The following is a 16,880-nucleotide window of genomic DNA, read 5'->3' as shown; positions in this document are numbered from 1 at the left end:
CAGAGTTTTTGAGAGGCTAATGAGATTCTCAAAGTTGTGGTTGGTTGGTTACTGATCATACCAACTGTCCAAAAGCAAAAAAAGTAAGAGCAAACATCCTTCCAACTGAATAGCATCCAAAACCAGAGGGATTATTGTTCAAACATGCAATGCCTCAATCAACTTTTCTAAGTCTTTGCAATGTGAAAGATGCTGTTGACTTTGCTTCTAAACTGTTCCTGAGATTCTTCAGATCGGGGAACAACATGTAGTTTTTTAAGATATTTTAGCCCTTTCTTATGGTTGTCAGACAGGTTTGAGTTCTACCAGGTATCAGACCTGCGTACTGCAGGAGCAAGAAATAATGTCAATCACAGTTATTTCATGATTTAACAAGGGGAGAAGGTATTTAATCATAATATCTGTCTGGTTTTGAAACATTTCAGCTTCTCTTAATAAATAAATTCATCAACGGAAACATTGCATTTTTTACTCATTTTGTTTGTTTTATCTGATATTAAAATTAGTCTGATGACATAAACATGTAAGTGTAGCAAATCAAACAAACAAAATAAGAAGTAACGGAAATCTGTAAGGAGGCAAATGCTTTTTTACAACTCTGCAAAAATCCTCTGTATGTTCATGCATTAATAGATTTTTACTCCTTTATAAAATAGTAGAAAAAAACAGAAAAATGGAACATTTTTCCACTTGCAGTCCAATTTTTTAAACCCTGTAACACTTTCTGAGCATTTGCTAAGATCTGGGTTTTTTTTTTATCTATTTCCTATTACTGACTTCTCGAGTGTGATTGATCATTTCTGATGCAGAAAGTGATACGTCAGGGCTGATAGATAGAAATCGTGTTTGCAGTTTTGTCATTTTCACACTGCCTAGATGAAAAGTTTGCCAAAATGCCAGGCTGCTCGGAGGAAATGTATAACATCACGCACAGCTGACATCCTGACAGGCAGCTATTACACCAAGTCAAAAGCTTTTTTCAGCTGAATTAACTTCAGCAAAACCAGTCAGACAGAGCTACAAGGAATCATTTTGATTGCCTTTTAAAGTTTTGAAAATACTAATACACCTCATTAAATTTTTTTTTTAATGAAGTGTTTATATTTCTATTTTAAAAAAGCTGCCTAATTATATGTAACAGCTACCATGTTTTATTCATTAAACTATAGATTTCAACAAAAATGTTCTACAGGTGTCAAACTTTAGTCCTCAAGGCAAATTTTAGACGTTTCTCTGCTTCAACACTAAATCTCTGAATTATGTCATTAACAGGAATCTGCAGAATTTGACTGGATGGCGAGGAGGTAAATCAGCCATTTGATTACACCCGGGACACATGAACAGTTGTAGCACACTAGTTTTGACACCCCTGGTGTATGGTATATTTTCCACGCTTCACAGTGAGTGTGAAGGTCTTTTCCTGGAATGCTGAATTTGGTTTATGCCAAACATGTCCTATGTTCTAATGTTAAATAAACTAATCTGCCCAAAGTTTGTTATTCCAGAAAACCCGGCTTATTTTTTGTCCATGTTCTCTATCAGAAATCTTATTCTGGCCTTTTTAGGGGGTTTTTTTTTTGTTTTGTTTTGTTTGTTTGTTTTATTTTGTTCTGATTTTAAAGATATGCACTTTCATGTGAACAGTTGTAAGATCTCCAAAACCCAGTTTTGTGTTTTGGAGATCTCTTTCAGCTTCTTGCGGTATGCATTCTTTGGATAGACGTCAAAAGTCTATTAGCAGTTTCTTATTTTAACCATTTTAAGTTAGAATGTGGGGAAGTACTAATTCATTCTAAATATATATATTTTTTAGTTTAACTACATTAATAGAATTTTTAATCATTGCTAAATTGATATAGGCAACATAGTAGTCCGTATGTGTTAGAAAAACTCAACCTGTCCTGATTCTTTTCACATATGATTGGATATAAAATATTGCTTACTAGGTTGGGAGTGGTGGGGGAGTGGGGTATCTCAAAGAGCAGATTTACCAACATCGTCTGTGCAATTAGGCACTTAGGTATTCTTCTTAAAGTGCCACTAAACAGATGGACCTCAGCACCTGCAGCCATCTATCACCCCTAATGCAAAATGTGTTGGCTTTACCGACAGGATCTGCAAAGACTTGCAGGGAACGACTGTGTGGGCTGGTTTCCATGGTGAGCCAAGTTAATCAGCCATTTCTCATCTGGTTGAGTGACATGAACATAGCTCAGAAGCCCCCTCGAAATGCAGCGTTGAAGCGCTAACTGAAATAACAGCCTCTCTCTTTACCTTGAACTCCAGCGTGCCAACCCCAAGAATTAAACTCCTCCCATGCCGTCCAGAAATGAGATGATTACCACCTTGCCTTAATTTGCCATTTCAACATGAGGCAGACGTCAGAGAGAGCTGCTCGGAGCGGCATAATTGTCCTTGTCTGGTGCGGGAGATTGTTAGCATTCTGACAAGAAAAGAGACAGCAGGCCACCTTCATTTGCCTCTCGATGAAACTCTTTCTCAGAATATATGGCCAGGTAATTGAGCGATGAATTACTTTTTGCACCAGCACCACTCAGTGACTATGATTCTGAGGTAGTAATATATTATCTCCCCTTTTTTGTTGCAATTTATCCTGAAAATGGCATGCAGTCGAAAAATGAACACCTCTTCTTTTACACTCGACTTGAAAACATACAAACTTTCAAGCAGCAGTTTTTTTTGTTTTTTTTTGTTGCATTTTTCTGTTTCTCTGCCTGTGCATGTAATAGACTTCAGAAGGTGTTCATTTAGATTTTTTCATTATGCGAAGTCACGTCTCTCAGTTTGACTTGTGATTGCTGTGATTCCCCAAAGAGTGAGAAATAAATGAGTTCCCCATCAAGCAATCGCCTGTGGCTAAACCTTTTCCCCCCAAAATATGATTCTATCTGCAATAATTGAGAAAAGGGATCTACGTTGGATTACACTGCTTGAGAAAAAAATACATTTATTGGCTGGTAATTAAAGTTTGTACGAGAAATAGCTATCTGGATGGGAAAGGGAACAGGCAAGATGGGAGCAAAAAGAGTAAAAGGATTTAGAGGCTTGTAAGTTTACAGAGACTTATCCTGGACGTGAATGTCACAGCAATGCTGGGCTTTAAGTGCTCTTCCTTAAACTCAACTTTTTTTTTTTCTTTTTAACGTATTTGAGTTTCAAGTTGGGTTAATTCCATAGTATGTTCAGTAGAAACATGGAATCCCTTTTGTCAAAGGAGGTTCAGGCTGTTGCTTTGCCATCACAAAACTCATTAATAGCTAAATATCCAACTTTTGTTAACCACACAAAACCAAAATGGGGATTTTGGAGCTGCTAGTCAAAGCATGGGCTTAAATTTAATTGAGATGCTATGCTGTAACCTTAAACAGAAAGTTCATGTTGAAAATCCCCCCAGTGAGGCTAAAATAAAAACTGTTTTGCTAGAAGAGGGGGGGCCAAATGACCCTGCAGTGATAAGAGTCTTGTTATCACAAACACTTTGTGGCGGTCTTCAACACCAATAGTGGCACAGTTATTAGACTTAGAGAGTGATTACTTTTCCATATAGAGCCAGGTTGGTTCGAACAGCTTTGTGTGTTATTTGAAAATTGCGTGGATCTTTTTTTTTTTTGTAACCTCCTAACTGGTGGTAAGGAGTGGAAAAGACAGAATTTTACAATGACGTTATTTAGAGGTCCACTATTATGCATCCTTGAACAATCTAAATGATAGGTCTATGGGCTATACAAAACATGTTCATCAAAAAAAAACAACTTAATTCTCACAATCAGAAAATTCCTATTGACACAGAGCTTAGATATTTTTTAATGTAAGAATGTCACTTTTCTTAAATTTTCCAGTGTTTGCATTTGACATATCAGATATTAAATTAACTTTTCAAGCTACAGCAATAAAAGAAGAATTTGGAAAGGACAAATGACACCAGGAATGAAATGCACAATGAAGGAAAAGGAGAGGAAAGGCAGGGACTATTCTGCACAAACAAGAAGGGATGGAATGAAAGACACATGGGAGCAAAGAGGGAAGAACGGGAAGGAAAGAAGGAATGATACAAGGTAGAAAACCAGGAAGGACTGAAGTAATGAAAGTAAAAAAGGACAAAACTAAGCAAAGGAGAAAGAATAGTGGGCACTGAAAAGAGGGAGGTATTTTACAAAGAAAGAATTTTTCCATACTTTGATAGTGTTTTTCAGACTGTGTACCAACTCAATTTTTATCTTTATTGCAACGGGCTTTAAGCAGCCAGGTTTGTCCAGCTGTCCAAGCAAAGCAGCCAAAACATTAATGCTACAATCAGTTATAAACCAACATTCACAACTGCAGTTTTAGGCGTTGGCTCAATGGTTCCCATTGGTTCGAAATGTGTCCTTGACAGCAAAATCAGAGTATATTTTACCTACCTGTGAGTCAATTTTTGTTAGATAATTTCCAAGCAGTTTCTGTGAATAAATTAAGATATTTTGTCTTTTTTTAAAATATCTATTCTAATGCCAGACAAAATGTGTTTTTTTTAGCTAAAATATGTGAAGATCTGAGTTTAAAAAAGGTCTTTTCTTCTTAGGAGGAGGGGAAACATCTGGTTTAACACAAGCATGAGTTAGAAATCATAAATTTAATCTTCCTTTAGCTAATATCCAACTTTAGTTTCAGAGGACAAAGAAGTGACTGAAAGGACAGCTAACTAATGACTATCTGCATATAGATATACTCTGGCATAACTTTGTCACAGATAGAAAATACATAAATAGGGACCTAAAATAGATCCTTGGGGAACACCTTTAAAAATTGTAAAGCAGCGCTGACAGAACAAAAGCTCCTTCTCCACAGGAGTGGCCATCTCAATTTCCAAATCTTGCATGATTCCTCCCCTCTATACTATACTTTTTTCAGAATTCCTTCCCTGTCCCAAATCCTTTCTAAAAATAAAGAATTAAATGGGACCCGACATAGATCTGTGGGGTACACCTTTGAGACAACATGAATGGTCCTGACGTTTCACTGGAACATACCAGGTTCTGTGAATTTCTAAACCAACTCTGGGCCCCACAGAGTGGATTGCCTGATAAAGTAGTTTATGTAGGCTTTGAAAAATATTTTATAAATAGACACCAACAAGACAACAAGAAAAAGGGGAAAATCTTTATTTAAATCTTTAATAAAGTTACACAATCTCAGTTCACACTCAAAGAGGAAAATTTGCTGAAGAACAGTAGGCAACTACAAAGACCAAAGGCAAGGCAAGGGAAGCTCAGTTTCACAGTAGAGATTACAGATGACCTCCATCTGTTAAAAAATAAAATAAAATAAAAAATCAGGCCTGCTTTTCCTGATAAGTCTAGATTTGTGTTTTAACAAGTTTAAACAGCACTTTAAATTCTGGTTTATTTGACTTTATTTGCTGCTGGTGAGCAGATTTTATCTATTAGCAGGGTCAGCTGTTTCCAGTACACTAATAAAGATGTTCATACTGTAACTGTCCTTGGTTTCCACAGAGATAATTTTAAGTTTTATTCTCCCCATTTCTAAACAAAAATTAGGTAGCTTTTCCAAAAAGTTCAAAACAGGACAGGCTGGAAAATGTTCCGCTCTGGTATTTCTAGGAAACAATAACGTTATTTTATGGGCTCCAGCATGTTTTCAAAGCAATAAAGTTTATCTCAAGGTCCAAACACGACATTTGTGCATTTTCCCTAAAAAACAAAAACATAAAATAAGTAAAAAAACAAAACAAAAATGAAGCCATAACCTGCAAAGAGTTTCATCTAATTCACAATTTTTAGTCAAAGAAACAAAAGCAAGATAAAGATAACCTTGAGACCAGTTTAAAACGGGATGTAACAAAAAAAGGGTCCTCATATTTCTTATGCTCAGTGTGCATGTCACAGCACTGAATGTAAACTTTCACCTGCCAGGCAAATTGTATAAAGAAACCAGTGATGGAGGACAGAATGAAACATGCCAACAGACAGCTCCTGTCTGTTTGAGGAATAAGAGTTGTTAGGAGAGCCACAGGAGCCATTGATGCATGTTATGGCTTTTGCTTGACAGGTAGAACCCATCTATACAAGATGTTTTCAGTAGGTTGGTCATTTTTGGGAGGAAATGGATTTTTAAAAAGGGGGAGAGAAAAAAGAAAAGAAACAAATCGCACCTATTTTTGGCATCACGAAGAGTGATACAAATTACCATTCAAGCGCTTCTCGTCATTTTGCAACCCAAATGGACAGGTGGCTGACAGAAAAATAGGCTAAATGCAAGACTGTCTCTGCACTTTGCACCCGTTCAAGAATAGCGAGAAGAAATGTTTTCAGGCAATGTCATACAGTACAAAAAAAGCACATTTCACTTATGGCAGGTCCTCTTTCCTGGGCACTTCTTTTTCTCTCTAAACATATTAACAACATCACCTTCAGTTTACAGTGCCTTCCAAAAGTTTTAATACACCTTGACCTTTTCTCCCCATTTTGACACCTGCCAACAAAATTCAGAGCATTTTTGAGGATTTTTTGTGAAAGAAAATTGTTTACATAATATTGACACTTTCCTAATTTAAAAAATGAAATAGACTGCATAAGTAAAAAATATAGTATAGTAAAAAATAACGCAAGCCCAAATGCCTTCAGAAGTCACTGTTAAGTGAAAAGAGTTGAACTGCAACAAACACATGGATAGCTGCCTAATCTGACAGCCTAGGTACAGGAAAGCCTATTAGAAAGACCAACAATAAGTCTGTGGTTACCTCTGGGAGAGCTGCAGAGTTCCACAGCTCAGGTGGGAGAATCTGTTATTAGACCTTTGTGGAATTGTGGCAAGATTGTTCATAGCAGCCCAAAACAATCCCTACAACAGCTACAACAGAACGATTCAGATCAAATCCATGTCTCAGAACAGACCAACATCTAATGGATGTTCACAGACACTCCCATCCAGTCTGAGCCTGAGCTGTTTTGCAAAGAAAAGCAAAAATGTCCTCTTCACATGTACAAAGCTGGAATAATTATTAATAATAGTAATTGTGCTCACCTACCACAAAAATCCTCATATAACACAATGACGTTTGTGGAGTTATTTGAAAAATGTGAAAAAAATTCAAGAGGTGTTAATACTTTTCGCAAAGACCTGCAGGAGGATGGACAGAAAAACAACTACCTCATCGTTTCCTAGTAGATTTCGAAGGCAAGATGTATCAGTTTCAAATGTCATAACGTTATTACTTTAAAACAGGAAAAAAATAAAACGCTTTGGGACATGACAAAAAAAAAAGATGTGTTTTTTTTTAGTGGTTTTTGAATGATATAACTATATCTGGCCAAGTGAAACCTATCACATGATTGGATATCAATAAATAAGGTGATGTGTTCACAGCCATCCCTTCTTGTAAATTTTGTTGACGCTCTGTAACCAAATAGGCTGTTTTTTTGGGGGTTTTTTTCTCAGAGGCTCCGCCAGGCAGCCAGTCCAGCAAACGACACACAGAACTCAAAGGTAGAGGACGAGTCGGTGCTGGAGGGGCTTTGAGTGGTAGTGAGATGAAACATAAAACAGCAAAGTAGCATCACACACACGTCTTTGAGTTTCATGTCACTGACTGAGCCAATCATCCTCCGTCTGCCGTGTGCTCCTGCATTAATCTGTTTTCTTCTCTTCGGGATCCTTTTCTCCTACATCCTCCTCCTCTCCAGGGCCTTCCAGCTCAGCGGCTTGTCGCTGTTGCTCCTCTTCCTCATCGTCCTCTTCTTCCTCCTCGTCGGTGAGCCCCTCCCTTTTTTCGTCCAAGCCATCGTCTGATTCGGCCGTGCAGATGCCGTAGCACATCAGGCTGATTACGCCGAGCGGGAGGCCAAACAGGAAGCAGCCCAGCAGAGGAGAGCTGCGAAACACGGACTGGTGTCGGAGAAAGGGAGGCAACGGAGAACAAAAAAGGGAAAAGAGGGAGGAAAAGACACGGTAAAGGACAGGAGAAAAAAGTTAGATTAATAACTTCACACTCCGGCATCCTATTTAAATGAGCACACACTTACCAGCGGTAAAAGCCATTAATCATCTGCATAAATTAACATTCGCGAAGATTCCTTTTGTTAAACCCTTCCTTCTTGTCTTAATTAAGTCTGGATTACCCAGGCAAGGCAAAAGGCTCTCCTGTGGGGTCCAAGATCTCAGAGTGGATTCACTTTACAGCGAATATGCTTTTTAATGGTCCCTTTGATGGTAATTTACACTCAGACCACCTTAACAAGCAGCTCAAGTGTGTTAGCTGTACACAGTGGTTGCATAAAAGGTGCTTCCCTTTTCCTCGTTAAATTCAACATATGATGATAATAAATACAAGCTCTGTCAAATAGAAAATAGGACTGTCTGGAATCAGCAAACTTTGTAAAAAAAAAATTAAAAAAAACCAAGCTCAACACTGTTTTGTGGCCGATATGCAATATATCTTCCTGTTAACTTTCTAAACTAAAAAATTATAATTTAATCCATTCCTGCTGCAAGTCTCAAATTTACTTTCAAACCAAGTGAGACATCAAAATTTCTTGCTTTTCTAATTATCCTCTACGTAGTTTCTTAATTAGAAAAGACCAGATCTTGCTTTTGCAGTAGTTAACTTTGTGTTTGTAAAATTTACAACTGCATGGCTAAAACTCCTTTCACATTAGGAAAAGCAACTTGGCGACCCTTAAACCTAGATAAAAATGCGAAAATTTTTAGAATCAAAATTGAATAACTTGAATTGAAAAAATGTTTCAAATGAATGATCTGGTAAGTCTGAAGACAAAACCTATGCAAAAATAAATACCCCGTGATGATATGCTCAATATAACTTAAACCACTACTGAGTTTAAAGAAAGTTATTTCATTCTATTTTCTTTTAAATAGTTGATTAAATTGTAGTAAAGAACAAAAACAACTTTGATGTCTTATTTAGGTCCCGTTGGTAATCTATCATTCAATTAACAGTGTATATAGGTAACCGTTGTACTTATAGCTAACAATATATATTTACATTATAAGAAGATACACAACCATTTTTTTCACCACCTTCTCAACATGTATAACTCTGCACAAACCAATTTTGCTGGTAAAAGTGGTCAATTACCCAATCAGAAATATACCAGAAGCTTGTTTATGGCTATCAAACCTACATGATTTAGGTTAAACTAGCAGATAACCTGAACCAAATACAACTGGTATTATGTACAGTACAGACCAAAAGTTTGGACACACCTTCTAATTCAATGAGTTTCCTTTATTTTCATGACTATTGACATTGTAGATTCACACTGAAGGCATCAAAACTATGAATAACACATGTGGAAATATGCACTAAACAAAAAAGTGTAAAACAACTGAAAATACCCCTTATATTCTAGTTTCTTCAAAGTAGCAACCTTTTGCTGTGATTACTGCTTTGCACACACTCTGCATTTTCTTGATGAGCTTCAAGAGGTAGTCACCTGAAATGGTTTTCACTTCATAGGTGTGCCCTGTCAGGTTAATAAGTGGGATTTCTTGCCTTATAAATAGTTTGAGCTTCCAAGTACAATTTCAATTGTGTACAAAGCAGCAAAAATCCACACTGAAGTGAACTCGTGTAGGAATAGTTTGATTATTTATGGTATCCGCTACATCCCACTGGTAACAAGAATACTGATTGCTCTCTTGGTTTTTGGGTGAAATATAATGAGGCTGCCAACCACAGTTACGCATGTGAATTGTCCATGATCGCTTTTTAAGAGGAGGCCGGATGCAAACACACATCAGAGGAAATAGGGGTCAAGGGTCCCTCATCTTAGTTTCAACTTCTTATCAAGTTCTGCCGTTATTTCTCGACTCCCTCTCGCACAAAAAAAGCACATACTAATAATATATCAGTGTGGTGTATTTGAGTGGTGGTATGTTTGAACTGTTGTGTGATGAGTCACTGTTTATCAAACATCAAACCTCTCAATAGATGCCATTCACAGATCAAAGTATATCAGCTTAAAATGCTTTTAAGCTTTAGATGAAAACACATCTATCTAGTTATTCATTTGAACTGCATCACAAGGTTTTTAATTAGCAGATCAGAAATCATTTGCAGGAACAAAAAGAGACTTCATATGTTTAAGATTAATTTGTGTTTGTTTTTCCTTTGTATATTTTTATTATTCACTTGGATGCTCTTTCCTGGAATGGTCAGAGCATCACTAACCCAAACATGAAGCTAATGCAGAACTGCAGAGGTCCTACAATGATGCTCCTTTGCGCCAAAGGAGCACCAAATGATGCTCCTTTGCACCAAAGGAGCATCATTGTAGATCCTTCCTCCCGGCAGCTGTTTATCAAACGCTGCTTCCAAAATCAGTGTTCACATCGCTGCTTTTTGGGTTTCTTATAAAGAGTCTGTGGTTTTATACACAGATAAACATTATATAACTTTTTTTAATTACCCCACTTTGCTGTTCATTTATCTTAAACAAAGTGGTATGAATAATTTTGGGCATAGCTGTATGTGTTCCGGTATTTATGTCCAATGAGAGAGAGTACCAGCATTCTTCCCTAAATAAGTAAAACTGTACTCTAATTTTCTCCTTATTAGACCACTCTGCATATTATAATTTACAACACTAAATTGGTTCATACAAAACTCATACAGAATTCTACCAAAGTAGATATCTTCTCCTTGCCCCTAATTGAAGCGTTTTTTATTATTGCAAGTTCACTTTCTTCCTTCTGCTACTTTTTTTTCCCAATTTCCATACCACTGCAGTAAAATGTACAATCCATCATCTTCACTTTAAACCTCAATGCAGAGGTCAGCTGAGAAGAGTTTTAGTTCTTTGTGAAAAATGTTTCATTTGACAACAATATCACATATAGATTTTTAAAAAATACCCAGGAGGGAGCATTTGGTCGTAGATTGTGACTGCTACAGAGAATTGGAGAGGAAAATGATTGAGATTACCTCCGGTTATTGCCGATGGAAAAGTGATGGTAATCGGCAGAGCAATGAGACAGTAGATGAGGTAAGGATTGGTTGCACTATGCTAACCCGTCCGGATATGACTCACTGGGCCTAATGTTGCTTCCTCATGATCCTGTCAGAGATTCATTTAGATAAGCTCCTTGGCGTCAGTGTGATATCTATTAACCGTTTCTGTTCTATTCTGGTCATTCTGATGCTCACAGCTCATTTATTTAGGGAAACAATAGTAGTTTGAGTTTCATTTCTTTCTGTTTTTTTTTACTCAAGCCTTTTAAACGTATAACCTCGTATAACCTCTGTTCCATCTAAGAGATGAAGTAAATAAAAACCTCTTGCTTAGATGAAGCAAGCATCTAAGCAAGAGTCTTGCTTATTATTGTTGTGCAATATAAATTAATCAAACTTGATCTATCAACGAACATATTTCCACAAATCCTACTTTGCATTTTGGCATCAACATGAACTCCAGATAACTTACACTATCATTCATTGCAATTAAATATACTTTAATTACACATTGGCTTGATCCTTTGAGCTCCCAATGTCTAGCATGCTTTAATTAAAAATACAGATGGATTATAGCGGCACATCCTTACAATGTCCTTGAAAATAATTTCTAAACAAGGATAAATAAATACACTTCAACCCATCACTTCAACTTCTATAAGGAGTGGTTACATTAAAAAATTACTTAAAACTGTCATTTTGAACTTTCTTTCTCTACCATTTTGTCCCAGTTTGCTAATATTTTTTAGGCACAACCGTATGAGTCATTTATGTATGTATTAGTAGAGGGACTTACTAAAAAAAATTTATTGAGTTAATTGCAGGATCTATAAATAATGAATTGAAATTAATAAAATTTTAGTCAAAAGCTATACATTGACAAAATAAGTAACATTTTCAGTTGAAAAAAAAACTTTTTGCTAATAAATTATTGAGCTCAACAACAAATTAATATATTGACTGTTTTTAATCTGTTGTTTAAGTTTTTCAACCATCAGATTGGTTAAAAAACCAATCTGAGTATAACAGATTGATTATATAGCAGTATAATAGCACAAAGTGCTATTATACCTATTCAGCTTTGAAGTTTCATTCATGTCAGTTCTTGGACTGTGGACAATGACATCAGTGTTGAGGACATCTGTGCTGCTGTATTGTGTTTGGCATTGAGATGATATTTTAGGCTTGAATAGATGTGGTTATCGGCCAACTCCTTTTAGCAGACAATAGCCTTTTCCAGCACTCTATCCGATCGCTTTTTGAAGCAAAAATTAACTCCGAGCTGGCTAAGAGAAGCAGCTTTGTCATCCATCGCTGTTTTCATATATTGCTTGTGCGTCACTTTAAAGGGCGTACCAGAAACGCACAAATACAAAGATTCAGGTAAGAACCTTTGAATGTAAAAACAAAATTACTTGATTACATTGAAATTAATGAGTTTAAGTCCGAGCCTTAAAATATTGGTATTTTTTGAGGGTAGACATCCTGCTGGAAAATGAAATCTCCAAAAGGCTTGTCAAAAGAGGGAAGCATGACATGCTCTGACATGTCCTGGTGGACAGCAGTGCAGACTTTTGACAGGGCTTCCTAAATCATCACTGACTGTGAAAACAGAATAACATCTTAACTTGTATGCCTGTAAACTCCATCTTCAAAATATGAGACTTGTATTTCCAAATTAGGATAAAGTTTACTTGAGAATCAGTCCAGTCCGTTTTACTTCTAAATCCATGTAAGACACTTTAAATATTGTGTCAGGTTTAGGAGTGGATCACCACAAGGAATGAGGCCATAGAATTATGTTATCGTCAAAACTGCCCAAAGCCCAATGAGAAAGTCCTCCCACACACTCACGCAAATATTTTCAATTCCTGAGGGTTATGGGTTCTAAATATAAATATACGAATGCTAATCTATTAACTGAGAAAAAATAAGAATTATTCAAATTTTTATGACCTAGAGGAACTAAAGTAAATATTTCCTTCACTGAATTAGACTAAAACAAATGTTCTTTAAGTTACTGGCTGCTTTTATGCATCCCTCCGTAAAGGACATGTTAGAGAGCAGTAATTAGTTTAACCCAAATGCAAGTACTGGTGTGTGGACTGTAATGCATTACAACACAGCTGTGTATACATTCCTCTCACACCCATGGTAGTATAAACACTTGCTCTCCCAAAAAAGCTACTTAGGGCAAATGTGGGAGGAGAAGCAAGTCCAACCTCCTGTCCCTCTTCTCCTCCCAGTCTCACTGCTCTGCTGCTTGCTTCCTTGCATCCATGCAATGTTTTCAGTACCTGCTCTCTGCATAGCATTTACACTGCTTACATAAATACAGACAAGGGCAAGTATAGAAGGTAGCAAAAGTTTTTCTTTAGGTGGAAACCTGCTTTGCCTTAAGGTCTCTGCACTAAATGAGAGACCTCTTAAAACAGATTAAAATACAGAGAATGTTAGATAGTTGGTTTATCTCAATACATGTGAGCTGCAGCTCAAAATATTGCTGTGAAGGGTGATTGTCACTCTAATATCTTAAACCAATAAAGAAAGAGTCTGAAATGGCTGAAAAACATTTCATAGATATAAACATCTAAATTCTGTGATTGCTTAGTTCCAAGCGATGGTTTGGAAAAGCCATGGCTCACAGACACACAAAACTGAAGTAATGGAGGGAAGAAATAATAACTGGAAATAACTTTTTTTTTGTCTTTTACCCAAAGGGTTTCACATCAAAACCACAACTTCTGAAATTATTATTTTTTTCTCATAAAAGCAAATGAAATCACAACTGCTCTGTGCTTGGGAAAGTAATCTCTGACTGCCATCTTGCAGCAGCCTGAACAAAAATCTCAACATCTTACCATGATGGTGGACCTGGCATCATAGGCCACACGTTTGAACCGCTGGATGAAGCCATCACCGCCGTATGCCTGCAGAAAAACAATTTAATGAAGACAGAAGAGCTACTACAGTCTTAAAGGAAAATAACAACAATCCAGTTCTTATTAGGAGTTATGTAGAGGACTTTACATATTGCTTTATTTACTTGCAATTTTAAAAAATTGATTAAATGCATGTGTCTCCTTCAACGGATTAGTACCTTCTTGAAACACTCAACACTTCAAATGCAAAAAATCTGTTTCCTTCAGATTCTTTCATGTTGCCTAAGCTTCGTCTGCCCTACTGATGACCTCTTGTTTACTTTACTGTGCTAAACAGCCGGTTTGGAGTGTAAGTATTTAGTCAATAGATAGAAGGGTATCTGCAGGTTACAGCAAGAAGTCAAATGTAAGACCTTTCTAAATGCCACCTTGAATTAAATTTAAGAGCGAAAAAACTATAAATATAGGGGATGGTTAGGGAAACGTGTTGCAAAACAGTCAAGGATAGAAAAAACTGGAGTCTGTTTGTGATTCTTGACAACATCTTTGTGCTTTACACACTGCAAAAACATAAGTCATGTGATTAACACGTTTTCAATAGAAATTTGTATTTCAGGAAAAAATTATTAAAAGTCCTCAGCTTTAGTTCGTGTCCCATGTTTCAGCTATGACCTCATTTGCCTATAAAAGCATCTGGGCTTAGAAATGAATGATGTGTGCTGATGCTAATTCATCAGGATGTCCAGTTAATTAGCTCTGCCCCAAACAGGACCTCAGTAAATTAGCTGGAAGAGGGCAAGAGGCTAATTTTTAGGTAGCAGCTGTTGCACACTGAGCTTCTGTTGCAGGAAGATGGATGCAAAAGTTTTCACAATGCTTTTTATAGAGCCCCGTTTGAGCATTTCTTTCCCTTACTGAAGCGTAAGAGAAAGCAATGCTTTTCAAGTATAGAAGACTTGAATGCTAAAACGGGTAATGTACCACAATAAAAGGGAGTTCAAAATCTTCTAAAAAAAAGCAGTAGTGGAAAGTTGGAACAGACCACCATCCTTATCTTTTCATGTCTGAAGCAAAACTTACCATCTGTAATCCCTGTGTTCAAAGATTTTATTCATTAATAGAGGAGGGGGGATCTCCCCTTCTTTAAGAATTCCCTGGAAACCCACAGCAGAATACTTTCAAACCACTATTTTTCTGCATGCATACACATGAAGTCCACACCAGCTGTGAGAGAGGCTGAAGGAAAACATTATGGTCATGATGTGAAAAGCTTAAAGCTGCCCAGGCTTTGCCTGGAACAGGACGACACAAAACTGCAGGTTTCTGCTGCTCCCCTTTTTTGTGGGAGGTGGTTTGTTTTAAGAAGCCAAAAATAGCCCAGGAAAAAAAAAGACAGAACCTCTGGATGTTTGGCTTATGGTTTGATACATCTGGTGCCTTCACTGTAGAGCAGGAAGGAACCATGAAATCTCTTCTCAAGGTTGTCATTACAGAGCAATGCAGGAATCTGGCTGTTTGATTTCAAAGACTTGTTGATAATCTGTCCAAGCAGGACAGAGCCTAAACAGAATCTAAACATGCAAAAGGAGATTGCAATTTCTTTTACTGTGCAAATTGTCTTAGGACTTACAATGCAAGACAACATGCGTGATTAATGAGGAGCACTGAGGTGATTACAATGGTACAACACAAGGAGAAGGGGGTGAATGGGCTATTCTGAGCTGAAAGCTTAAACAGAAAGCAGCGGAGGGAGACGAGAGGAGTGGAGGGTGTTAACCTGTGCAGAACCGTTCAGAACGCTGCTGATGAATTGGACCAGCTGGTCCGTGCTCTCAATCAGCTCGCTGGGCATGAAGTACTGCTCGTTGGATGTGTTGAGGATGATAACGGAAGGCACTGTCACCTCCCTGAGAAAAAGAAGAAAAAACAGAACAAGACATTTGCTCTTCTTAACCTCTTCACCACAAGTTGCCATTATCAAAGTGGGAACAAAATGCAGTTATCTTACAGAACAAATTGGGACACAGATAATACAGTAGTGTGGTAAACAAAGCGTTTTATACTGAGAGGAACCTAACTTTTCCCATGGGGTTTTTTTCAAAGAGAAGACTTCTAATAAGATGAGGAATCCTGTTGTTTCTTCTGTTTTTCCAGCAAAATGTGGGAAACTCAGGGGCTTTGCTTGTGTTTGTTACAGCAAAAGACATAAAAACAATCAATTATTTTAAAATTTCAAACCTGGTTTTATAAACTCAATGCTACAAATGTTCCTTCAAGAGCAGTGCAACAAAGCTTTTTTAATGTTAAACTTTAAACAAAGGTTTTACTTACCAAACATGTTTTATGTTAAAATCCCAATATTTATTTAATAAAAGTTCTCGGCTCATTATTTGGTGATTTTTTAAGTGAAAACACCATCACTATAGATTTACTGCAGATTTGTCAGTTTAAATAAAGAACTTAGTTTTTTATTAATCTGCATAGTTTAGAATATAAAGACAAGAATTACTAATGTTTAACATTAAACACAAGTCAAATTAACAAGAATATTTTACTGACATAATTGGTGTTCGCTATATAGCTGTAGAAACATTTACGGTTTCTTTTTTCTTTTTTTTTAATAGATTCTAGCTTCATCTCCAGCCCTGGTCAAGCACTGGAACCCAATTGGTGAAAAACTCCTTTTAGTAAATCACAGGCCGTCTTAGGGGAAGCCCCTCTGCCTCTATGCTGTGGCCCAGAGGTCCACTCATCTTTAGTTTAGCAGAGGACTCAAACAGTAACCTTCACTTTACACTCCTGAGCTGCTTAATCTCCACAAATCGGCAGAGGAATTATAAATCCTTGTGAGATAAGGAATAAGGTCATAAAACAACTAATCCTTTTTCCACACATCTTGTGCAGCACCAAAGCCTGGCTTAGATAAGGTATGCTGTTGCTTAGATGCACGCACACACACAGTCACCCAAACAGTCCATCACTGTGCCGCTACCTCACATCCCTGCGGT

General features: G+C 37.0%; 1 protein-coding gene across 1 annotated transcript in view; it reads right to left on the bottom strand.

The window, feature by feature from the left end:
- Positions 1–5,145: 5,145 nt before the first annotated feature.
- Positions 5,146–16,880, bottom strand: part of tmx3b (thioredoxin related transmembrane protein 3b) — a 46,992-nt gene continuing 35,257 nt past the window's right edge. The window contains exons 14-16 of the mRNA XM_032552155.1: positions 15,650–15,779; positions 13,852–13,920; positions 5,146–7,905 (exon numbers count right to left, since the gene is read on the bottom strand). Coding sequence (XP_032408046.1) covers positions 7,648–7,905; positions 13,852–13,920; positions 15,650–15,779 — 457 coding nt within the window. The 3' untranslated portion in view covers positions 5,146–7,647. The remainder of the gene's footprint in view (positions 7,906–13,851; positions 13,921–15,649; positions 15,780–16,880) is intronic.

Source organism: Xiphophorus hellerii, chromosome 21 (assembly GCF_003331165.1).
Source record: "Xiphophorus hellerii strain 12219 chromosome 21, Xiphophorus_hellerii-4.1, whole genome shotgun sequence".
Classification (NCBI taxonomy): Eukaryota; Metazoa; Chordata; class Actinopteri; order Cyprinodontiformes; family Poeciliidae; genus Xiphophorus; species Xiphophorus hellerii.
Note: the sequence above shows the minus strand (reverse complement) of the source record. Positions and strands in the feature narration are given on the sequence as shown.